The 25,274-nt window shown below is 40.6% G+C and overlaps 2 protein-coding genes across 4 annotated transcripts in view; both read left to right on the forward strand.

The window, feature by feature from the left end:
* The window catches only part of LOC144265060 (endoplasmic reticulum aminopeptidase 2-like), a 42,661-nt gene extending 21,636 nt beyond the window's left edge, over positions 1-21,025 (forward strand). For 2 of the 3 annotated variants that reach the window (XM_077817229.1, XM_077817230.1), the window contains exons 7-19: positions 553-666; positions 758-889; positions 4,471-4,602; positions 6,667-6,735; positions 8,401-8,579; positions 8,683-8,762; positions 10,715-10,898; positions 12,543-12,699; positions 13,000-13,184; positions 13,958-14,122; positions 14,950-15,090; positions 16,755-16,836; positions 18,630-21,025. In XM_077817229.1, coding sequence (XP_077673355.1) covers positions 553-666; positions 758-889; positions 4,471-4,602; positions 6,667-6,735; positions 8,401-8,579; positions 8,683-8,762; positions 10,715-10,898; positions 12,543-12,699; positions 13,000-13,184; positions 13,958-14,122; positions 14,950-15,090; positions 16,755-16,836; positions 18,630-18,776 — 1,767 coding nt within the window. In that variant the 3' untranslated portion in view covers positions 18,777-21,025. The remainder of the gene's footprint in view (positions 1-552; positions 667-757; positions 890-4,470; positions 4,603-6,666; positions 6,736-8,400; positions 8,580-8,682; positions 8,763-10,714; positions 10,899-12,542; positions 12,700-12,999; positions 13,185-13,957; positions 14,123-14,949; positions 15,091-16,754; positions 16,837-18,629) is intronic. The other variant, XM_077817231.1, reaches the window with a different exon arrangement.
* Positions 21,026-22,273: 1,248 nt separating this feature from the next.
* Positions 22,274-25,274, forward strand: part of LOC144265059 (endoplasmic reticulum aminopeptidase 2-like) — a 42,618-nt gene continuing 39,617 nt past the window's right edge. Inside the window, exons 1-3 of the mRNA XM_077817228.1 lie at positions 22,274-22,400; positions 23,169-23,240; positions 23,869-24,541. Of these exons, the coding sequence (XP_077673354.1) occupies positions 24,003-24,541 (539 nt within the window). The 5' untranslated portion in view covers positions 22,274-22,400; positions 23,169-23,240; positions 23,869-24,002. The remainder of the gene's footprint in view (positions 22,401-23,168; positions 23,241-23,868; positions 24,542-25,274) is intronic.

Here is a 25,274-nt window from a genome sequence, read left to right on the forward strand (position 1 = left end):
ATTATTTATTTAAATAAAAAGAAATTGGTGATTAAGAATTTGGTGTGATAAATGAACAACACGCAGTAATGATGAGCCCTGCACTCATCCATTTTATTGCCATATGTTAGAGAATGACTTTTGCTGATAACTGATGGCATAGCTTTCTGAATGCTTAGAGTGATTTCCTGAGTGGTAGGATCATTGTTTTATGTAATAAGAAATGACCCAATTCCAGATCCTGTCCCGGGTAAGACTAGGGTTGGGATACTGGACATGGCACAGCTCTTGCCAGAATTTGGCCTTGTTGATAGATTTCTTGTTAATGTACTTGCCAATTTTTTGTGACTGAGAAGAGATGTTTCACTATTAATTGGAAATCAGACATACGTACATCTTTTAAAACACTCATTGTCAGAAGTAATATTATTGATTTAGTTGGAAGAAGTTCTTTATTCTTCCTCTCTGTCTGGGACCCATTAATGAACATTTTATTTCTTTATGAACCATTTGTCTTAATTCCTTTATATCTTCTTTATCTGTTTCTGAAAATATATTTTAATCTATTTTTAGTGGTTCGGTAATCTTGTTACCATGGAATGGTGGAATGACATCTGGCTGAATGAAGGGTTTGCTCGATACATGGAATTTATATCTGTTGATGCCACGTACCCAGAGTTGCAAGTGGTATGTATGGTAAATTGTAGCCTGTATCATTTATAATTCAATATGGTTTTCCTGAAGCGAATACACAATTACTATCTTTTTACTCTTCCAGAATGATTATTTGTTAGGTACCTGCTTTGCAGCAATGGGAAGAGACTCTATGAACTCATCTCGCCCCATATCTTCAAAAGCAGAAAACCCAACACAGATCAAGGAAATGTTTGATACTGTGTCATACGACAAGGTAAATCTGCTTCATATTCATATGTAATGGCAATTTTTTTTTCAGTTGTATAACTGGTTTATAATGTTACGGGCAGCATAGACAGGAAACTTGGCATTGACATAATATTAACAACTTGCCTTTATAAAAGAACAAAATGTGGGGGGGGGAGGAGGAGGGGCGTGGGATTAAGGATTAAACTAAACTGCGAAGAGCCCTCCAGAATGATGCTAAGCACCATCACCTTCCACTGACACCAGAAGAATGGCAGCACTTTGCAAGATCACACCTTATTAAGTTTTTTGACTAAAAGCACTTTAATAGCCGGGTATTATTTCATTGTAACAAATGTCAAAATGTCTGTTCACTTCGGTGGGTAAAGGACTGAGCCATAAAGACTCAATCTTGCCTTTAGCTCCCATTGACTCCACTGATAATTGGGGTATGCAGCGCTTTGTAATTCAAAGAGAGTTGCACATTGCAGGATTGTGTCCTAAAGTTTATAGAGAGAGAGAATTCAGCATGTCTCTCCATTTCTCTTAGTGAATATGGAATTTCCATCTGTAGTTTCTCATTTGTTCTATAAATTCTTAATTAAATCATCTTATAACAGTCAAAATAACTAAAGTAATTTGTTTATTTAATCTCGTTGTCTATGTGTAAGTTACAACTTGGAGAGAAAAGGTGCTGATACTAAGGGGAAAAAATGAGTGGTGACGTTTTGGTTCCAAATGCACTAAAATCTATCATTTTCTCACACCAGAGTGTTATAGTTGGTCTGCATTTAGTTGTCATAATACAGTTATATGCTTGGCCAAATTATTCTAAATTGTTATAATTTACGATCTGTCTACTGTGAAAGAAACTAAAACAATTAGCTAATAAAATAGTAACTTTACATGGGACAGCTGTTCGAATAATTTACAAGATTATATAGTTAATGTCTTCCTGCCAAGGGGTGGTCCCCTTGTGAGTCCTTTCAGACCTTAACCACAGACCACACCACAGCAGGCCACCACCTGTAGAGCTTTCTACATATATTTACACTCCCCCAGCCAGCTGCCCCACTTGCTCCTGGGAAAGGAAACAGAGCTAGCAGCAGTCAGTCAGTCCTGCCCACCTCTGTCTTCCTTTGGGCTCTCAGCTTTCCTCTCTGTGCTTCCTTCCTCTCAATTTATATGTTCCCCACAGCTAGAGTTGCTTCCCCCTCAAATTAGCCCTATAGCTCTACTTAGTTAATTGATCTTGTGGATAGGTCCCAATTAACCTATACTGACAAGGATTTCAGTGACAGGGCGCTGAGTCAGCTCCTGACTCAGTGTACCCTGTTACACTTCCTCATGGTGTCTTAATGAAGGACATTTCCTAATGGCTGTCTAAAAATCACCATAAAATATTTTAAACTTTTGGGGCCAGAAGGGAATACATTTTTGTAAAGTGAAGGCAAAATAGGAAGCTTGAAGATCAAATTTCAGCTTGAATTCTGTAACGTCCTGTTACATTGTTAGATTTCTTTTATGTTAAAGAACAAAATCTCTCATGCTGTCTGAAGTAGCTCACAGCTGTGAGTGTGAGGTTCAGGTCAGACTGTCAGAAAACAGGGCTGACACCCGAAACTGGCAGCATAGTCTGTAATTAGATTTCACCAAGCCAGTAACAAATTTGCACTCCTGGATTACTGTATTAATCTCACCATGGAGTCACAAACGGTCCCTTTAGGCACTCCAGTGCATCTTGCCACCCAGACAAACTAGACTTTGTGATGAAAGGTTATTAAAACCAAAAATCACGTCACATTAGGTTACTCCCAATCTCAAAGGATCAGTCATCTACCCAGTCAATGGATATTCTTGATTTTACACAAAAACAACACTGGCAGCTAATTTCTCTAGTAAACTAACTAAAGGTTTATTAGCTAAGAAAAAGAAATTAGAGCTATTGAGCGGTTAAAGCAGGTAAAATACATTAACAGGTGAGTTAAAGTTTGTAAATCCAAAATGATAATAGAGTTGTAGTAATCTGCTAGATTTCCAAAAGTTCCTCAGGGTTACCCAGAATAATTCTGGAGATCTCTGCCCACTTGTTCAGTATTCCACCCTGTTAGAATCCAAAACAGTTCAGAAATACAGAATCGACCCCTGAATCCATTCTTATAGTGTCTTTCCATAGAAGGCAGTCTGGCAGGCATATTCATTCACTGCATGGGCTCTTCCTTTGTTGATTAAATGCAAACAGAGTCTGTGCATTTCCACTGTCAAACACAAAGACCCATGATTTGAAGTTACCAATCTTTTACGTTTACAAGGCTCCAATTTTGTGTGATGGGTAGACATAATGTAAATACAATGTGATAGCCTGAAACAATCCTTCATTAGTTTTCATCTAGTAAATTCTCATCTTAATATTAACACACACCTTTGATCTAGGGTTAATCTAGTACAGGGATATATATATATATATAAAAAATGCAGTAGCACTCAACAAGTTCCAGATAAGGTGAAGAGAATATCATTCACATTTCCTTTTAACCAAATTAACATTGGAGAGAATTGGTGCACTTAGCATTTCTTTGATGTTCACACACAAGTGAATTGGCCTGTGACTCTGACTTGCTGGCTTGTCAGAGTTACACTCTTTCAGAATTTTGTTAAGTATAATTTTGAATTGGCAAGTGTATTTATTTTTATGCTGACTGACATCTCTGTTTAGATTATTGCTCAGACTTTCATCAGGGTTGTCTTTCTCCTTTTTTTCTCACTCTAGTTAAACTCCTTTTGACTGATCAAAAGCATTTTATTTCAGGCAGGATGCATAATTTCATCTGAGGTCACAACTCGTGCCGCTTTATTGGCCAGGGAGACTAAGTCCAGTCAGATATTAGGTCCATCAATTACTTTGGGAGTCACATTCTGTGCTGATTTACACTCCATCCAATCCCAATGAAGTCAATAGAGTTGAATAGGGCATAGATCAGCACTAAATTTAACTCTGAGGAGAAATTATTTTCTGCAGGGAGCTATGTGGGAGCTGAGGAAGGACAAAATCCACCTTTTGAGCCGACAGGTGGGGCAAGGGCAGATCTGTAGCTACTTACTTTAGCATCTGGGTTAGAATTAGAGTCATAGTCCCTTATGCACCTGCTGCATGTGGGTTTGTGGTCACTAGTTCCATCTAAATACAAATCCACTGATCAAGTTTGCACCTCTTCCCTCGCCTGTCTCCAAACCTCCCCTAAACACTGGGTTCAGAGGATCTAGTGCCAAGTCCATTTCTTCCATACATGGGTGATGCAGCATCCCCCTTGCATACCTTCTCTTTAGCTGGCCTTCCACCCATCAGAACCACAGTGCTTCTGTGGTGTTTGGGGCCTTCTGCAGCTCCTATTTTCATTGCACGCTCGTGATTTAGTTACAGTCTGCAGCCATCATCTTGAAATGACTTGTGGCCTTTCATCTTGGTGCCCATTTATTTGACTTTTCACCTTTTATGTTCTCAAAATTCTCCATGTGTTAACAATTTTACATTGTTGTATAACATAGTTATGGCTGTTTCAAGGCAGCTGGAATTTATATGCTGATTCAACTATGTCAAATCATCTGCAGGGGGCTTGCATTCTGCACATGCTGCGGAACTTTCTGACTGAAGAGGTGTTCCAGAATGGAATAATTCATTACTTAAAGAAACACAGTTATAGTAATGCAAAGAATAATGATCTCTGGAACAGCTTGGCTAATGTAAGTTTCCTTCTTTTATTTTAGCTAACATACAGCACACTCCTATACATATGCATCTGGGGTGAAACTTACCCCCATGCAGATAGCACGCACAAGGTCTATGTGCAGTTTAAATCCCATTTAAGCCTTGTTTTGAGGTCACGGCGTGTAGCTCTTATGCTGTCTTTGTGCATAGGAGTGAATTTCACACCCCAGTGACTTTCTTGCACTCTGTCTCAATGTGAAGCTGTTCAGAAAGTCAGTCATTATGAATGGGCTTTTTAAATCTTTAAGAGACTTAGAGAAAATGTTTACAAAATGCAAACAGATTTAAAATTTGAGAGGCACATTGGCAGAAACTCAGAGAGAAGAGAGCTGCAGAATGAAAGGGCATATTGATTGTGACTAATTACTGTCAAAGTCAGCACCTTGCTGGATTAGGCTGTAAGTGTGCAGTTGGGAGAACAAATAGACACATTTCACTGTATATGTAACAATGTGAACTGTAACATTAGGAGCAAAAAAATTCATTAAATAGATTCTGCTGAGATGATGCCCTAAAGACTAGTAGAGCAATAATAAACTCAATACGTCATTTGATACAATAGGAACTACTATTGTGCGAGATATGATTTCAGATGTGGAGGAATTAGCAACAGGTACAAACGATTATTGCAGGGCTGTTCATCAGCTGAGTTTATGATGTGACTTTGTTGGAATGATCATAAGACAAAGCATTGCATTAGTCCAGTCTTTAGGTCTCAAAGGTAAGAATAGCAACCTTAGCATAATAATCCATTTGAGAGAATAAAGGTCATATCTTGTACACTTTTTCCGATGACAAAAGATAATGGGCCTGTTCTTCAACTGCCGTAAATGAGCATAGCTTCCTCAAAGCCAGTGGGGCTATGCCCATATTCACTAGATAAGGATCTAGCCCAGGGGCCAGATCAATCCCTGGTATAATTCCGTTGACTTTAATGAAGTTTTTTATTCCTAATGCTTCAGTTTGCATGGTTACATGTACAATGGCGTGGATCTATTTGTTCTCTCAATTTCACAGTGAAAGCCCACCTTTTTCACAGTTTAATCATTAATGGGAAGTACATCAAACTAAGTATTTGGCTGGGGTCAGACCCATAGACAAGGTTACCCAACAAAGAAGCATCAGCTATTGGATATACCAAGTTTAAGGAGAAAAAATTACCCAATATTCCATTCTGCAACCTAACTAACAACATTCATACAAACCAGGAAAAGTCAGCATTTCCGATATAATAGAGTTGAGTATTACTAGCCAAGCAATGAGTCACTTAATGGAAAGTAGAAAACAAGTAAGAGCATGTGCAATACAAACAGAAGAACACTGGGTCTAAGGAGAACCCTGAGGGGCTGTACAACACACCCAGGTCATATTTAAAAAAAGAAAAAAGAGGAAGCAAACTGGTTATGGTCTACTATAAAATATGTGAAGTCTGTAAAGATTACGTCCAAAAACCAAGTCGGTGTCTTCTAAACATTTTTTTAAAAGACATGCTTATGAGCAATGTCAAGTTTATTCACATCAAGAAGCTTTAGTCATAAAAATCTATTGGAGTCAGCCTGCTACTGAACATCAGGACTAGGCAGCTGGTAATGGGCAGTCTGAACACTGAGTTATAGTGTCTAAGGTTCTAGGCAAGAGATCAAAGAAATCAAAATTGCACAGGTAGGACTGTTGCTGGTGGTTTGGGTGAATACTTGAGTGGGACCAAGTTTAAAGGGTGATTTACTGATCTAAACAGCAGTTGTACAAAGGGCAAATTCTGGATGTGACCAGTTGTACCAGAAAATTACTTGAGAGGCATATTTCATGTTTTTCAGGGGCAATTTCACCAGAGGGTTTTGATAATTTGACTCAAAGTATTACTAAAGGCTTTAGAATGTTTCTTCAGGGGTAACTGACTTTTAAGTGTTGGTAACTGGCTGAGATTTTTCTTTTGCTGGATAACAATTGCTAACACTGAAGTAAGAAATCAGAACTATAGTAAATGGTATTTTCAGTATGACTTGCTAATCCTGTTTTGAAAATGTGTATTTTTACAGACATGTTCAGAAGAGGACTTTACTTCTGGTAAATTTTGTTACAGCAAAAGTCAGGTGGCTAAGAACGCAGTGAGTACATATTGCTATCTGCTTTCTCTGTATTAGACTAGTGCAGAAAGAACTAATCAGTTGCATCCCTTGTAATTTAACCATTAATGTAGATCTCTATTGAACAGATACTTCAGCATCTACTTCACTGACACTGTGGTTGTGCTGAAGTAGGATGGAGTAAGATTGTATATCTGCTTTTCACCTGTATCCCTTATAAAAATGGGATGTGTATTTCATGAGGCAATCTCTGTGACAAAAAAAATATTGACTAAATAAACAACTGCAGATATTTAAACTTGTTGGGGGGAAAAAAGGAAAACAGCGGTAGCAAAGAAATAAAGACAAGGATGAGACTGCAAAAGGCCAACAAGGCTTTCTAATCAATTTAAAAGGATCCACTGAGTTCCACTGTCAAATATCGTCACATCAAATGACTTTAGCCAGGGCTTTGGAATGTGTGTGTAATAGAACATCATTATACAGCCTGACATGGCTGTGATCACTTGTGAAAGCAGGCTAGAAAATATCGACCACTTAAAAGGAAACTATCAGATCAGAGTGTGTGTGCGTGAGTGTGCACACGTGAAAAAAGTGCCCTTACTTGTGTTTCTGATAGCATTTCAGGTGATTACAAATGCAAAAAAAATTTCCAATATACTTTTCACCATTTTTATTTGGAGTATTTTTTTAAAGATTTATCTTGACTGAGTCCATTACCATTGGGTATGAGTATGGGGGAGTTGCTGTTTGTACCTTTCACTCCAGTTTTTCTTGGGAGTGGGTGAAGCACATCTTTGCCGAAATCAAGAGTAGACTTTGCATTCTCAGTGTGTCCCCAACATCATCCTTGATGGAGCAAATCTGCCTTTGAGCAGGGGATGCCGTTGGGCAGCCACATAAGTGCAGTGCACCTGTTATAGAAGTGGGGGTGTCCCTCTTCAAGATCCATGTGAAATTTAGTGGCACCTGCAGCGGGCTCTGGGCCACCAGTCCTAAAGGACGGACGATGTGGCTCTCAGTTTTTAACATGTATTAGGTCAGATTCACTGATACACTGTGGCTACTCTGCTGCTTTGGCCAATTAATCCAGGTTTACAGCTGTTTTGCATCACCTTTGCGGTACAACGCAACTGAAGTGTACTGATGAACATGGTCCAACAGCTGTTCCTCTGTTAGGCATAAGGCTTAGGTATAATCAGAAAAACAGAGTGTTCAACCTGACCTAGCACTGTTCTGTTGTGCCTACAGAACTAGTTGTCATCTTGGCAGCATTGGAGACCCAGTCTCTCCCAGGTTGATCTCTAGTACAAGTGCTTCTTGTGTAGAGACTTTTGTTCAGCCTTTTAAATGGGCCATCAGAGAGCCTCGTGATAAGGATGCAATGAATGAACCTGATTCATGCTTTGCTTACACTGGTTTTAGATTAAAGGAGTCACTCCTGATGTACACCTGTGTAACAGAGAGGAGAATCAGTCTCACTGTATTTATCTTGAAATTAAATACATATTTGCCTGAAGACTGCTAAAATATTTGTCTTTTTTCCTTAAGATACTTTGTGGATGTGCCTGTAATTTTAAAACAAATGACTAAGATCTTTTTTGACTTCAGAGTAGTGTTTGATAATATCTGAAAAGTGACAAGTAATGTTGGGGTAAATAACTTTCTCTTTTGCACTTTTTTCAGCATAGCTATTATGTTGATGAACACTTTGATATTGCGGAGATAATGAACACATGGACACTCCAGAAAGGAATTCCATTGATTATTGTCGAACAAAATCAGAAGAGAATTAAAATAAGACAAGAACGCTTCTTGAAAGGCATTTTCCAACATGATCCTCAATGGGCCTCAATGCAAATTGGGCAAGTGCAGGCACATGCTGATGGTGCTTGTAGAATTTGATTTACATATTTGAACACCTATTGACTTTGTGGTGTTATTTTACTGTTCTCTTCTCCTTTTTAGCTTCCTCTGGCATGTTCCCTTGACGTACATCACAAGCCACTCCGAAAGTATTGGGAGACATTTACTGAAGAACCACTCAGGTATAGATTGACTTGTCAATGTCCTGTTTTGTGTTTAGTCTCAAGGAATAGAATAGAATCATAGAATATCAGGGTTGGAAGGGACCTCAGGAGATCATCTAGTCCAACCCCCTGCTTAAAGCAGGACCAATCCCCAATTTTTGCCCCAGATTCCTGAATGGTCCCCTCAAGGATTGAACTGTGTTGTACACATACCTTCTTAATACTGCTTCTGCTTATACTGTAGTCCCTTAATTCTTATTTAAAAAAACAAACAAACCCTGATCCCAGCATAGTTACAAATACAGGACCTTCCAGGAGTGTGGATCCCTGTTAATAGAAGTTGCTTGCATTTTCACATTGCTAGAAAATCTTTAATATGAAGGTTTAAAAGGTTATTGTTTCTGCTTTTCTGTGTCGCCTCTCTTAGACATTTTAAAACTTATTTATTATTACTTTAAAATGTCAAGTGCCCAAGGATACGAAATTACCACCGCAATAGTGCAGTTTGTGAGAATTTCTAGGTCCCATTATACAATATCTTGATGATCTGGTAAATCTTTTTGGGGTGCCATCTCCCCCAATGGAAATTCACCTTTAAGGACAGCACCTGACTGAAAGTTGAAGTCCTTGATATTGTGGCTCCAATAAAGTGGTCAGGATTGCGGGCCAGAGCTGCTGCAGAGTGTAAGGGTTTCCATGAGTGTGAACTTGGCTTCCAGCCAATCCTCCTTAGGGGTAGATTCCGTGACCTGTTTCATAAATCTCACCTCCTCATGTAAGAATATGGGGAAATATGCATGAGGGGATTTCTTGGAGATTTCCTTCCCATGAGCCACATCCCACAGGCTTTTGCGAAAGAGCTGGAGATCTGGACAGACCACTTTGTATGATGGTTTAATTGCACCTTTACCAAAGGCACATCAATTGGTACATTTCAAATAGATGAGGGTTAGGTGCTACTGAGATATGCTCAGTTTAAATGTTGCAGCATATCTTCAAAGTGAAGTATTTACAAGTTGGCACTGTGCTGAGGCGTGGCTCCTCTCCTGCCTTCTGCCCGCGGAAACTGTCTTCACCGTGTCCTTTTATTTTAAGTTCCCTCGGCACTTTTCACAAGAATCCCTATACAACATTCTATTTAAAATGTTCACCTAGCTTTTAGCCCTCTCACCAGGGCCTGATGGGAATAGAGGTCTCCTGACTCTGAACCTCTGTGTGGCTTAGCTTGGCTAACCCTGTTCCTCCCTCTCACCCTTGCACTTCCTTCCTGTGCTGCCTCTCATCAACCCTGGGCTCCTGGAGTAATTGGCTCCACCAGCCAGTCACTGATTGACTAATTACCCCATAAGCTTTCTCTAGGGAAATAATTAATATCAGAGTGATCAGAGTGCAAGCTCACCTGTTTGCACCCTACACTCTGACACAGGCACTTAGAATAATCAAAGGCATTGAAGAACCAGCCAACTGTAATATTTCCCACCAATCCCACTTACTAATCAACATGGAGCTACATTTTTATTTTCTGCTTTATTTTTTCATATGAGTTACTATCAATGAAGCACTCAGGACCTGAAAGTTTGTTAACCAGTACAACCTCACTAGCAGTACAGGAATCTGAATTCATGGTGAAATGCAAGGGTCTACATCTGTCTCCAAGAATAGAGACTTAATTGGCTAAAATTTGCCATTAAAAATTGTAGAAAACATTTATGAAACAAGAAACATAACCTATGACCGTACACTAAAAATGTCTGGTTTTAAGATTTAATTGGCTCAACTATGTTTATGTTCTGGACAGTTACTTATTAATTTTTACCAATAAAAAGGGTTTGAGGATTAATACCATGCAATCTTTCCATAGATTTCAGATCACCTTTCTGAAGTTTAGATATCCTGGAAGTATTTATGGTCACATTAGAAAATGTCACTAAGAACGTTTAACTGTTTCAGTAACCTTTTTCTGCTCTCAGATACCATAGAACTGGTGGAAGATGTCAATTGGGTAAAATTCAATGTGGACATGAATGGCTATTACATTGTGCACTACGAGGGGAATGGATGGGACACAATCATTGAACTGTTGAATCAGAACCACACCATCTTCAGCTACAAGGACCGAGCCAACCTGATCCACAATGCATTTCAGCTAGTCAGGTAATTGTTCTTTTTTTAAAAAAAAATTCTTTTGCACAATTTGCAGCTGTCAGGACTTTGCCTATGACTTCAAGGGCCAGATATTTTAAGAATCTCCCTCCCTGCAAGTTGAATTTTTCTGGGATGGATTTGTCTTCTTTGAGTTAAATTCCTTCATTACCCACTCTCTGATTGTTATTAATATAGCTGAACCCTTACTTTTGATTGCACAAAATAGTTAGATATTTAACAAAGCACACATCTACAGGTTGGTGATGTCTCCACACAGAGCACCACTATTGTCTTCTTTTTCAAGTGAGATCTATGTAAATTTCTTTCTCTGTCTCCCACTCTCCCTCCCACCTCCTTCTAAAGGACTTTCCCTTTGGCTGTCTTGCATGGTGACATTAATTTAGCTGATATAAAATGGGGAAAGGAGTCCTGAAAGAAACATTGGGAATGGGGACACTGTTAACCGATGTACAAGGAGGTAGGAGGTTCTGTCTCCTCCCTCCTTGCACTGAAGTGATTTGCATCCCAGTAGGTGCCCTGAAGGAGTAGTCCCATGCTCCTCTGCCCACGGGGATTGCAGCAAAGAATGGCGGGATGTGCAAGCTGAGGGAGGCTTCTGGCACATTCGTTCTTCATGCCCTTGCATAAGCATTAGTCATACCATGCTGGAAGAAAGGCAAGGGGCAATGGATGTAGTTAAATGAGGCCGCAACTTTATTCACTTAAAATGTCTGGGAGTACCTGGCAATACATTGTACAGTGCAGGTCATCGTTCTTTCTTTAATCACTCCCACGTAATTCCCAACCTGGTCCCAGCTATCTTGCTGCTGGGACCCTGACATGTTCCCCTCGTATGAGGATTAAGGGGGCTAAAAAAGGAGGGTGGTTGGCTCCTCACCATACAAGACATAGGAGCTGCAAATTCCCCTTCCTTGGCTCCCTTAAGGGATGCTTTCTTTTAAATCCTTTTCCAATCCACTTTATCCAAGGACCGTATCCTTCCATAACAAGTACCTGCACTGGATGTCTGCCACACGTTTTACGTACTATGTTGCAACATCATAACCTAACCCCCTGCCCCACCCCACCGGGTCCCAGACCCACCGTGGGGAAAGAAAACGCTGTCCACTCCCTTCCCACCCTGGCCATTCTGGCAGTGAGGGAAAAATTCTTTCTCAGCCCCCCAAGGAAATAGGACAACTAGCATAATGCCCACAGTGGGTCATGAGGAAACCCTGTCCTTTTCAGATCCCACTGGTGGGAGGGTGAGTGCTGCCAGCCCAACCCATGTGAAAGAGGGTTTCAGCTGTTGCACGGGTATAGATATTCTCCACTCTTCCAGTCAGCTGGAAGGGCAGTGCCCTCCTCTCCCAGGTCCAAACATTACTTGTTCTCTCTCCTGCCATGCCTGGCTCCGTCCAGGTAAACAGTTCCTAGACAAGGATCCACCACATACAGTTGAAATGAGCTCAATGTAGCCCTTAGATTCTAAGGTCCTTGTGGCAGGAATACACCTGTGTGTGCTTTGTAAAGCACTCTGTACATCTGTTGCTCTTTAGGCAACAAATACTACTAATAACATTGCCACCCCTTTCCTTCCCTTAGTATATCATTAGAAAGACATTAACTTATTCCAAACAACCTCTTTCTCAGTGCAGGAAGGCTATCACTGGATAGAGCTCTTGATCTGATGCAGTATCTCCAACATGAATCCAGTAACATAGTACTTCTGCAAGGCCTGGATTACCTGGCAGCGATCTATCACATGATGGAGAGAAGAAATATTTCCGATGTCACAGAAAGTCTCAAGGTTCACTGTTAAGAATATTACCATGTAGTTTTATTCATGTATTTGTTTATTAACTTTAATCTGTATTTGTTTTGATGATACTTCTTGGTGACACTGAAGAGTTGAAAGATGGATATCACCACCTTTGTAACTAGAACAGCTGTTACCTGTTAATATAACTATGTATATTTTGATAGACTTATGAAATATGTAAACACTGCTCTTAATGCAGAGTTTACTGCTTTTATTAGGACTTTGGAATATGCTCAGGATGGCAGATTTCATTGCTTGTCAATGAACTGTGCCATATTCTCTCTGCAGCGGTACATCCTGCAGCATTTTAAGCTGGTGATTGACAGGCAGACCTGGAGTGATGAGGGCTCCATCTCTGATAGAATGCTACGTTCTGCTCTCCTCGAGCTTGCATGTGACCTGCAATATCCTCCCTGTGTCCAGAAGGCAAATGAGCTTTTCAGCAAGTGGATGGGATCGGGTGGAAATTTAACGTAAATAATTTGTATTCTTCCTAATGTTCTTTTTTGCTTAGGTTTCTTTTACCATACTTTTGGGTTGTTCTCCAACATAAGATCTGGAAAAAAAGCAATTTATTGTAAACTAAATAGGAAACTCTTGTTTCCTGAAATGAAACCATAACAGAAAATCTTATGTTCTAGAGTAAAGGTGTTATATACATCATATTGTTATGTAACGCACGCTTACTCATTATGCCTGTCTGTCCCTGTTGACTGACGGGACCATACACACAGGTCTAGGAGTCTGTACAGCCTTGGAGCTAACAGACCAGTTTCTTAGCTCAGGCAGTAGCTCACAGTTTTAGATCCAGAGGTTCTGGGCTCAGTTCCCCATTGTTGACAACTCAGCCAGGGGCATTATATTACAGTAGCATAAAATCCCTTTCTGGCTAAGGACTCTTTAGCTGTTTGATATTTTCTTCCCACTTCATTGTTATTAGTAGTAGTAGTATTTTATTTATTATCTGTTTCTAGTACCACTCACGATGTGCAAATTGCTGTAGAAACATAAAGGAAAGTATAGTCCCTGTTTTGAAAAAATAGACCCACTCTGGCCCTGATCCTGCATTGGGATCTACAAGTGCAGATCCATGCAAAATTCCATTGATTTCAAGTGGACTCCATAGAGGAGAAAGGTCTGTGTTAGTATAGTCCATTGTAAGATCCGGGCCTGCTTTTTCTGTCATTAAAAACCCTACTTCACAAATCTGAATAAAACTGTATTTCTTATATTCTTGATTATTTAGTAATATTCCTTCTGATGTCCTGGAGACTATATATTCTGTTGGATCTAAAACAGCTGATGGCTGGAATTTTCTTTTGGAGAGATATAAAGTGTCCATGTCTGGTGCTGAACAGAGAAAGATCTGTTCAGCTTTGGCAAGCTGTAAAGATGATGCAAAACTAACAAGGTAGGAACTGTAATATAGGGGTGACTGTTTGTTTATTCATATACTCTTCTTTCAATGTATAGTTAAATTGGTGCTCATGAATCTCAAAATGAGCTAGTCAAAGGCTACTCATATGAAAGTTGTAACTGCTGGACACACATTTTTACTTGTTTTTTATGTGTATATACCTTGATTTCTGAGCATGACATAGAGGAATCAGAGAGGAAAAGTGAGTGAGGTAATATTTTTATTGAATCAACTTCTGTCAGTGAAAGTGTTGGTTCACTAAAAGATATTACCTTGCCCACCTTATCTCTCTAATATCCTGGGACCAACATGGCTACAACACCACTGCAAACAACAATAGAGGACTCATGATACGCTAAATCTCTTAGGAAGATAATAGCAGCCATTTGTCCTTAAATGAATCCCTTATGAAAAGTCACAAACTGGATATATGTCTTTTTTACCTCCTTGTATACCTGATCTCCATCATGATAATATGACAGTTAAGAGAATGAACAGGAGGAATCAATCTTCATCTGGCCTATTATTCTGAGCCACTGGTCCAAGGGAGTAAGTGTTCAAAGCTGGTGTCAGGTTGTCGGGAGCCAGTAGCTATGCACACCTGAAGCATTTCATAATGCTTGAGATAAAACAGAAAAGAGAAGTTACACAAAACAATTTCCTGTAAGTGCAAGTCACCAAGAAATACTTTTTTTTTTTTTAAATCCTGGCTGAGATTGCATTAAAGGCCTGATCTTTCAAAACTTGCTAGCATGTATCCATATATAAATATATAACCTAGCCTTTTCTTGGTTTCCTGGGGATGTTTTTTGATGCTTTAGATTGCTGGAGCTTGCAATGGAGGGACATATAATCAAGACTCAAGACCTGTCATCAGTTATCTATAGTGTCAGCACAAATCCAGCTGGACAACATCTTGCATGGAAGTTTGTAAAGAAAAATTGGAGCAAACTGCTAGAAAAGTTAGTATTTGTAACTGACAAAAACTGATCTGTTTTTATTGGAAACTGCCTGTTTAGGCCATAGGACTGAGAGTCAAGAGTGATAGATTCTAGTCTCAGCTCTGCTGCTGACTCAGTGTGTTACATTGGGCAAGGAACTTCACTGCCCTGTGACTCAGTTTCTCCTTTGCAAAAAGAGGCTAATACTTAACCACCTTTGCACAGTGCTTTGAGATCTCTGAATGGAAAGTGCTATATAAATGCTGACTATCTCTGTTATATTAAATTTCTGAACTTTTTTATATTAAATTTCTAAACTTCTGAATTTTTTTCCTGATTTTGAAAAATTCTATAATAAAGATGAGCAACAATCTGTAACTCTTCTTAATGAGTTTTCAATCTCAGGATCACTGATCCTGGGTAGAGAAGAACTATAGTAAACTCAGGGACCCATGAGATGAAAAGTTGTGTTTTAATCCTGCATTGTAGAGAGACTATTCCCGAAAGTATGAGGGAACAATAAAAAATGCTATTGAGGCAGTGAGTGCACACTGTCAGCCAGAGAGCAGGTATTTGCAGGCAGTCCTGCCTGCCTCTTCTCCCCACTGGCTGGAGAACCATGAATAAACAAGAACCTCTTCAGAGGTGGTGTCATTAGAATATGCCAGTGAGTGCATTGGGTTCAGCCTTGAGCTGGGAGAAATTTTTTGGACAAAACTTTTTTTGGGTGAAAAATGCAGATTTGGCAACCCCAAAACTTCGAATTCTTGTTAGTTTTGCAGAATTGTTTTGAAGCAGAAAAAATCCCAACCAAACAAAAAATTTTAGAAAAAAAATGAAACTTCTTGTTTTGAGATTTGTGAAACAAAATGTTTGGATATTTTGGTTTGAAACAACTTTTTGTTCGGAAATGTCCTTTAATTTTTTTATTTATTTTTTTTAAATGTCACCAAAAGTCTCTCAATCGAAACAAAGTATTTTGTTTTGAGTTCAATTTTGTTTTGAGTCCAATTCAACTCAAATAATTCTTTTCAACTTTTTGATTCACCAAAAGTTTAAAAAGAAATTGGTTTGACCCAAAACAAATTTTAAAAAATATATTTGAATTGTCAGCAAACCAAAATGTTAGTTATTCACACATCTCTAGTCCAGACACTCCATGCATAGCTGTGTAAGTGGTTCCTGTATTCCAGTGTGCAAGTGGGGTTGGGTTGAGGTTGAGCATGGGGAGGGGGCTCTGGATGTGTGACTGTGAGAGTCCACTTGCCAGCCCTCTCCACTGATGAATGGGAAGTAGGGGCACAGCAACTTTTTGACTAGCCCTGATGCTAAGGCAATAGCTGCAGAGCAGTACTGCTAACACTCCAAGGCCTGGAGAGAAGACTGTGGAAAGCTCCTAACAGCAGAAGCACAGAAATGGGGTTTTACAGGAAAGATAGGAAATAATAGGCACATCGTCCCACAGGGACTAAGCACTCAGCACTTCCAGCCCTTGATAGCCCAAGGCACAAGAGACCAAGAATAGAAATTGAACCTGTCTCTTGTGTGGCAATGAAGAGTAATATTTACAGGCCACTAGCCTGAACTGATATTAATGTGTATTGCAATAGATCACATTTATTGCTACTAACATTTTACATGGAGATACATTTATAAGGTCTGTAATTTTCTCCTCTTTTCCTCAGATTTCCTCTGGGGTCCTTCTCAATCAGAACAATTATAATTGGAGTGACAGCGCAGTTTTCTTCAAAACAAGAGCTGGAAGAGGTTAGTCTGAGGACAGAAGTAAAGCAGGTGTCATCTGCATTCTCATTGCTACTTAAATCATTGTCCTTCGTGCTGCATTTTGAGTTTTTGGATTTTTACTATGTGTCAGCACGCTCTACTTAGTGTAAAGCCTCACAAGGCTGTATTTGTGACAGAGGCAGGGTACTTTTGGTCCCAAGAGCAATAAGGGGCTAGATCTAGCTTCCCTGTGGATGCTGAGGGAAGAGCTATAAGAAGGGCCTGTGGGAAGAGAAGACTGTGTGCCCAAGTATTAAGTGAACCCCAGGTTGAGTAAAGTTTTGCTTACTGAAATCATTTTTTAAATTATGCCATTTACATCTGCTGATCAGATCTGCTTTATTTCTGCTCAGTCACCCCACCAGTCTACAGTATGTTTCATGGGCAATATGTAAATGTTACTGTTCAACTATATAAAATTCTATTCCAATCCAGGACCTACCCCTATACCATGTCCTCTAAAACGATCTCTGAGAGTTAGGTTTTGTTTTGCGAGTCAGTGGGAATTGCAGGTACTTGGCACTTCACAAGATTAAGCCCTAAAGGAATAATCTCCGACACCATGCAAATAGATTTAGAATTTGTCTAGAGCTAGACATCCCACATTCATTTTGGCCTGATCCTGCACCTTTGAAATCAATGGGAACAGTGTTGGGTCCTGAATGTGGATTTCCATCATGTGAAATGTTCAAGAAGTGTAATGTGGCTCTTTATGTTCTGTACTGAGGCATGGCTTTTGGCGTGATCTCCGGCACCACACTCAGCACTAGGCCCCAGGAGGTGCCTCTTTCTCTACTCCCCATCCCTCCAAAATATGGCCTTTGGCAAACACTGCAGAGAAGAACCAGCCAGAGACTCTGACCAGCTACAGACGTAGCCAGAGCAGGAACCTTGGGACGTTCAGAGACCTTTCTACACCTTTTATTGCATTTCCTCTGCTCCTGTACTGATTGGCTGTTTGCTCCAACCCTTTCCCTCCTTCTTCACCTCAGCTTCACTCCACACCTGCCCGTTTTACCCTCTTGTCTCCTGCCCTTTCCTCACTTCCCTTCCCTTTTCTTTCCATTTAGCTTATCCCCTCTTACCTAAATCCACCCCCCAAAATATCATGTCACTAACATAAAGTTTGCTGCCACCACATTGTTTGCTCTGCTTGTGTGTTCTAACCCTCTCTCTGCCCTGTGTCTTTCTTGTCTATTTAGATTTTAAGCTTTTCAGGGCATGGACTGTCTGCTACTCTGTTTGTGCAGTGCCTAGCACAATGGGGACCCATTCTCCATTGGTCCTTAACAACGCTTATTATGGTAGTGCTTGTTAATAATAAGTTAAGTGTAGTCTCAGAGAAAACACAATGTAAATTGAGGTTATGGTCCAGGGTAGTAACACTATACACTGAATCATGCTAGAGCTCTTTTTTAGGCCGTACACTCTTGGGACCGGGATTTATCACTTAGTTTTCTGTAAGTAGCGTGCCTATGTAAGCCACTGGTTAGTGTATGTTACAGGTTCTCCTGTGTGCCAGATCCACAGAAGATATATATTTGTTACAGCCCTAGCTAGGAAGCCTTGATTCTTTAGTCCAAGTGGTTGCAGCTCAGGCTTGTAGTCCTGGAGGTCGCCCATTCAGTCCCTAGTTTGTTGGCCAAGCCGGGGGCTGTCACACTTACAGGTGTCACAAATGGTAATAGTGAGCTTTTTCATAAGTAAAAACTGTCAGCAACGTCAGTATTTTCTTCAGATCCAATCGTAACCTTTTTAATTGATATCTTTTATAGGTGAAGTTGTTTTTTGAATCTGTAAAGGAGAAAGTGTCACAGCTGAGAGCACCCCAGATTGCAGTGGAGAATATTGAGAAGAATATAAAATGGCTGGACAGAAATTTAGTTACATTAACAAAATGGATATTGGAGAATCTTAAGTAAAGCTGGGATCATTGAGATCATTGAGATCAGATGAAAGAGTGCAGTATTACTCCATGCTTTGAAATAACACATTTAAAATCAAACTAGATATTTTTTCATCTGAACAGATGCATAATTGCTGCAGTACTTTATTGAACATCGGTCTTGTTGAATTATGCAGTTCATTTAATGAAAACCTTCCTGACATCTGATTGTTTATTTTTATGAAATTTGGGCTGCCATGTTTACATTGGTTTTGTGTTTGTCTTTATATATGGTTCTGTTTGGATATTTAGGTGTTTAAGCCAATTGAAGGACTGTAGCTATAGACTTGGAAGAGCGTGTGTATGTTCATGTTCATGCGTTTTTGATTTCACAAGAACCTTGTAAAATTAACTTTGAAGTCCCAGAGAGGGTTACATATGTAACTTAGGCCTTCTATTAAATTTCTTAACACCTGCATAGAACCTAGCCCTGCCACCGTGTACCTTACTTATTGTTCTTGGTCAGTGATTTCCTCTGTTCTCTAAAAAAGCAGCTTTCCCCACGTTTTGCCTTTGGCAGTTTAAGAAATATAAAACAACTTCTATCAAAGACAAAATGCTGTGTAAGGTTCATGATAGATGAAAACAACTTAGTTTCATTTTAAAAAGCTTCACAATAAGCATATTTCTACCTTTTTAGATTCCTCTAGTATAGAAATTGTATGTCTCTTAGACAAATCCAAAATCAAGGATTTTTTTAAGAGACCAAAATATCTCACAGATGTGAGATAACTGTTTAGCTAAGAAACTGGAACAAAATACCACTGTATGTTTAGATAATATTGGAGACTGTGACATGAAACAAATTGTGGTAAAAAATCCAACATTAAGCTTGACATCATCAGGGAAGCAAATCTAGGACCCTTTTTGAAGGCTCTTGGTTGGCCCTCTTCCTTCAAGACCCAAGATTTAATGAGTGACTCCAAACCATGTCATACTGCTGTGCTGTGCCCACTGAGTAATAGAGACGGTGGCCCAGATCCTCAAAGGTATTTGGGTGCCTATCTTTCATTGAAATCCATGTGAGTTAGGCGCCTATTGACTTTGGAGGATCTGGGCTTATGTCCTGAACTGGCATGAGTGTTCATGGAGGAAATTAGGAGAAGTAGTAGATTGTGAGGATGGGGAATCTGCAATTGGCTATGATAAAGGGGATGATGTCTTGATTCTCCACGGGGCTTAAATTAACACTCCAGAACACTCTGTCAGCACATAGCTTATACTTCACGCTGAGTGGCACTGGAGCGTGAGCAGTACACAGCGCTACAGCAGCACAACTTTCAACCTGCCCTTTGCGAGCTGGGGAAGTCCCGTGAGCTGGGGGACTCCTGTGACTCTCATATAGCAGCGTTGTCTGAATGAGTCCTGTTCTCACGTCTACTATTTTACTGTTCTTTGTCTTATGTTAAAACTAATGGGACTTGTGGGTAGGCCCTGAGAGAATGTCTCTGGGTTTAATCCTGCAAAGAGCTTAGAGTTTCCTGCCCTCAACATCCACTTATTTCAGTGGAAGTTGTGAGCATTCAGCACTGTGTAGGATTGGGCCCTTGAGATTTTTAATTTGGAATTGGGCTTTTTTTCCCCTCAAACACATTGTGGGATGAGTTATGGACGGAGGATTAGCCTTAACTTTTGAATTTCTAGGCTTTCTCGGGCTTGACACTTAAGCAAAATTCCCATTGACGACAGCTGCCATGCTGATCATTTCTGTTCTAAATATGGGACTGCCAGACTGATCAGTGCATCGAAAACTGCATCTCTTAAATATTAATAAATTATAACTGATCTACTGTACCTGAGAGACAAGCTTTGGAAGCATTTCTGTGGCAGTGACTGGTTCCATGGCTGCCACTACTGATGTCTGGCAGTAGGAGTGCCTGGAAAACTCTTTTAAATGCCCCCTATTCACATCATTTGCATTCCCTAGATTGCACCTTATATTGTGGCCATGTATTACCTCACATTACGCTCCACTCAGCCACAAGAGTTTGCTCACAGTGCTGAGCTCTGTGCATTTGTCTCTGTGCTATGCAGAAGCCTTTTGGAATAGCTACTGAGTAAACACTGTTGATCAATAGTGCTTTTGATTTTCTTTTTTGTTTGTTTGTTTTTGTAGAACTCAGCAACCTTTAGGACTGTGCCTTTAGAAAATCCCTGAGGCAAGGGTGGTGTCTTTCTTTTTGTACAAAGCCAACTACATTGTTGTTCAATAAATAAATAAATTCAGTCCAGTCGGATGTGTTTTTTTTTTGGTTCGCAGCTAGAACATGCTTTGGCCTCAGGGCCACATTGGCGTTCTGAAACTGTATGGAGGGCCGGGTAGGGAAGGCTGTGCCTCCCCAAACAGCCTGGCCTCTGCCCCCTCCCACTTCTCGCTCCCTGACTTCCCCCCTCAGAACCCTCGACCATCCAACCCCCCCTGCTCCTTGTCCCCTGACCAACCCCACCCCCATCCAACCCCCCCGTCCCCTGACTGCCCTGAGCGCTTTACACACCCGCCCCCTGACAGGCCCCCCGGGACTCCCACACCTATCCAACCACCCCCGTCCCCTGACTGCCCCCTGGGATCCTCTGCCGCTTATCCACCACCTCTCCCCCCCCCGCTCCCTGCCCCCTTACCGTGCTGCTCAGAGCACCAGGACTGGCAGCCGTGCCGCCCGGCTGGAGCCAGCTGTGCTGCCCGGCTGGAGCCAGCCACGCCACTGCACAGTCTAGAGCACCGGGGCAGGCCGGCGGCTCTCGCAGTGGTGCTGCCCGGCATCCCAGAGCGCTGGCGGCACAGCGAGCAGAGGCTGCAGGGGAGGGGGGACAGCAAGGGAGGGGCCAGGGGCTAGCCTCCCCAGCCGGGAGCTTAACGGCCAGGTAGGACAGTCCTACAGGCCATAGTTTGCTCACCTCTGTGCTAGACTTTGAAATACTGGGGAGTTAATTTTGGTTGCAGAATAGTTGCTTTATTTTCAAGTCAGTCATTATGGGCTACTGATTTCTTGAAATAAAAGTTCTTACAGACAATAACACTTCTTAATAGACAAAAAAGAAAAAAACAAACTTGCTTGTGACATGTGAAAACCAGCTTCCCAGATCAAATGGTTCCTATTATCTGGATTAGTTTTCCACAGAGACTGGAAAGTTCCTCGAAAATAAATGGAAACAGTAAATCAATTATTACTGAAGGCTGTTTTTGATTTTTCTATCATAAGCCTCTGACCTGTGGCTGCTATCAGTATAGGCTTTATTATAGACTCATTGTGGTATTATAATTTTCTGTCCCACTCAAAGAGTTGGGGCACGATTGGTCGTTGTGAAGGATTCTGTGCTATTAAATCTCACAGGGTAGTAGGATGGGCGCACACAGCTTGCTTTGATTAGTGGGATAAATTATTGTCATGAGCTGTATCTGGTGAACAAACTCTGGAAACCCCCTGGTGGCTGCCTCCAAGTGAAAACAAAAGTGAAAATAAAGGCAGCACAATTCAAGGCTGCAGAAGCAAATGGGAAATAGTGATATACAGCCGTCTCCATGTGTTTGCTTTAAAAAAAAATCTAAAGCTGTTTTTGCAGAAAAGATGTCGTGATGAGACAGGAACATGCCATGGATCATGTAAGAGAGCTGCACTGAAAAGGGGGAGGGGGGGCTGTGTGTGGGGACGAGGATTCATTCTGTGCTTGCGGAAGAAGCTCTTAGTAGAAACTACCTGTCATTGCTTTCCTGCTCCTAATTATTTTCAGTGCAGTCATCAGCCATCTTTTAAACAACGTGGTGTATGTACCACATAGAAATATTCCACTTTCAATGCTTTAATATTTATTTTTGGCCTGTTTTTTACTTAAACTAATATAAATGAATCATTATAATAAAAACTACACATTAATTTTTTAAATCTTCTTTTAGGAGGTTTATTTGTACAGTGCTCTCATTCTCTTTTGCAGATTTCTAAACTTTTATGAGGGCACTCCACTGTCCAGATACTTGCCTGCTAAACCACATTAATTAAGTGAACAGAGAACCTTGCTTGAGCCCTTTGCCCCTGAGCAAATTGGCCACATTCACACCTCTGCAATTCCCCATAGTTTAATCTTGATACAGTGGACAAGGGAGCCATTTGGTAAGAAGAGTGAGATAGTATCATAGACAGACACCAACGACCATTTTAGCAGCTGCATTCTGGACAAGCTGTCCAGAATGCAGCTGCTAAAATTACAACACTAAATAAAGACTTGCTGAGAGAAATGACACATTGCTGTGAGTACCTTATTCCACAAGTCCTGTCTCCTTCAGGTTAAGAGGAAATAGATGTGAGAGTTGAAATCTTCCTCTTGTCCCCTACAAATAACATAATCTCAGAGAAATGCAAAATTTTTCTTCCAGGTCTGCTAACCTTCAGGGCCCACTGTGAGATATAGATTTTTAGGAAAGCTGACAATGAAGCAAGTAACAAGGGTGAGTAGGGAAAGTGGGGAATAATTATTTTTTCTTGCTACATCTTTTTTTTTTTTTACATAAACATTAACCCTATAGTATATTTATTTTGATATGTTTATTTAGGCTGCAATTCAGCAAGGTACTTAAACACATGTTTAATTTCAAGCACATGAATAGTCTCTGCGGGGATGGGGTTTTATTGTATTTTCAAACAATTGTCTGAGGCACTTAGGGTACATCTACAGTGTGATGAAAGGCCCGTGTCATGGCTGTGGCTGGCTTGGGCCCACAGGGTTTGGGCTGAGGGGCTATACAATTACAGGATAGACTTTCAGGTTTGGGCGGGAAGCCAAGAGCTATGCTCCAGCCTAAGCCCAAACGTCTACACTGCAATTTTATAGCCCCACAGATGGGCCCCTGGAGCTTAAGTCAGCTGACCAGATCAGTGGCTGGTCTTTTATTGCAATGTAGACATACCCATAGAGTTTCAAGCACCTCTTGTCATTTTAAACATTTAAATACATGTAAACTGAGCCTCCATTGCCTGTGTGTTTTATGCAGGAAGCTTGATTATTACGACTAAAGATTTAACAAGTGAGGCTCAAACTTTTCTTACAGTTAAGACATCTGTTTTATTTTTCTCTAGATGAGAATTCATTAATGGAAAACTACATTACTGCCAGTGCATGATGCATTCTAAGCAAACAATATTTTCAAGACCTGGAAGTTTTAGCCAGAAGAAGCTACAGTTTTTTCTTTTGTTCTAGAGAGGCTCTTTCGATGCATGCCTTTACAATGGCTAGTCTCTGTAGAATATGTCCATTGGTAGTAGTGCTGCAGCTATTACACATTTATTTTCTGGGAATTTATGGACTTAAACATCAAACAGGTAAAGACAATGTAACTTCCCCTCCTGATGGCAAGCCATTTCCTTGGAATAAGATGAGGCTTCCTGATATGGTAGTACCAATCCAATATGACCTCTGTATTCACCCTAATCTTACTACTGTACATTTTACTGGCCTGGAGAGGATAGAGATCTTTGTGAGAGAGAATACTAGATTTATCATCTTGCACAGCAAAGGCCTTGAAATCACCAGTGCAGTTCTTCTGCCCAAAGATGACTTGGGGTCCAGAAAACCAGGAAAACAGCTTCAAGTTTTAGAACATCCCACATATGAGCAAATTGCCCTGCAGGCTCCTGAAGTATTAACAGCTGGCCAGCGATACCTGGTTGTCATAGAGTTTCATGCAAGACTGGCGGATGGCTTTGATGGATTTTACAAAAGTACTTACAAAACTCGTGATGGGGAAACAAGGTAAGGAGTCTCTTTGAAGTTTTCTAGAGAGACAAGGTGGGTGAGGTAATATCTTTCATTGGACCAACTTCTGTTGGTGAGAGACACACTTTCAAGCCACACAGAGCTCTTCTTCAGGTCTCTAATATCTTGGGACTGACAGGGCTACAACTACACTGCATAAAGTTTTACAGGTACTTGTGCCCTGACCTCAAGGTTTTATTTTTGCCTTATATCACTGTTAATGGTAATTGTATGTTTTCCTGGGATGTGACCTGTATGAAAGCAAAGTGATTAGCCCCAGCTTTCTGTGTATGAAACTTTCAATGAAAACACTAACTAAAAGGTAGAAGGCCTGCAGCTCAGTGGGATCAGGGTTCTTCTCTTCAACTGGGCTTGGGGCATGGTGTGCCTTGCTCTTTTCAGCAGCTACCCTGCTGGCCCAATTAGGAGTGCTACTGCTGTGCTCCGAAGGGAGTCTGGTTCTGTTCTCTTGGATCAGAGGAAGGATGGTAGCTGTTATGTGGTGCCTCAAAGGACTAAATGCTGGGGAGCTATAGGTGGTCATCTGTGAGTGATGGGGAGAGCCCTCCCTGAGCAAAAATTCAATGGAAGTGCGATGGATAAAAATGATAGCTGCAAAGTCTTGTATTACCTTCTATGGCTTTTGATTCCAAGTCGAGGGCATCACTTATATTGGATGGTTTAGATCAGCATTTCCCAAATGGGGGGTTGTGAGATGTGTGTTCTGCAC

Source organism: Eretmochelys imbricata, chromosome 5 (genome assembly GCF_965152235.1).
Source record: "Eretmochelys imbricata isolate rEreImb1 chromosome 5, rEreImb1.hap1, whole genome shotgun sequence".
Classification (NCBI taxonomy): Eukaryota; Metazoa; Chordata; order Testudines; family Cheloniidae; genus Eretmochelys; species Eretmochelys imbricata.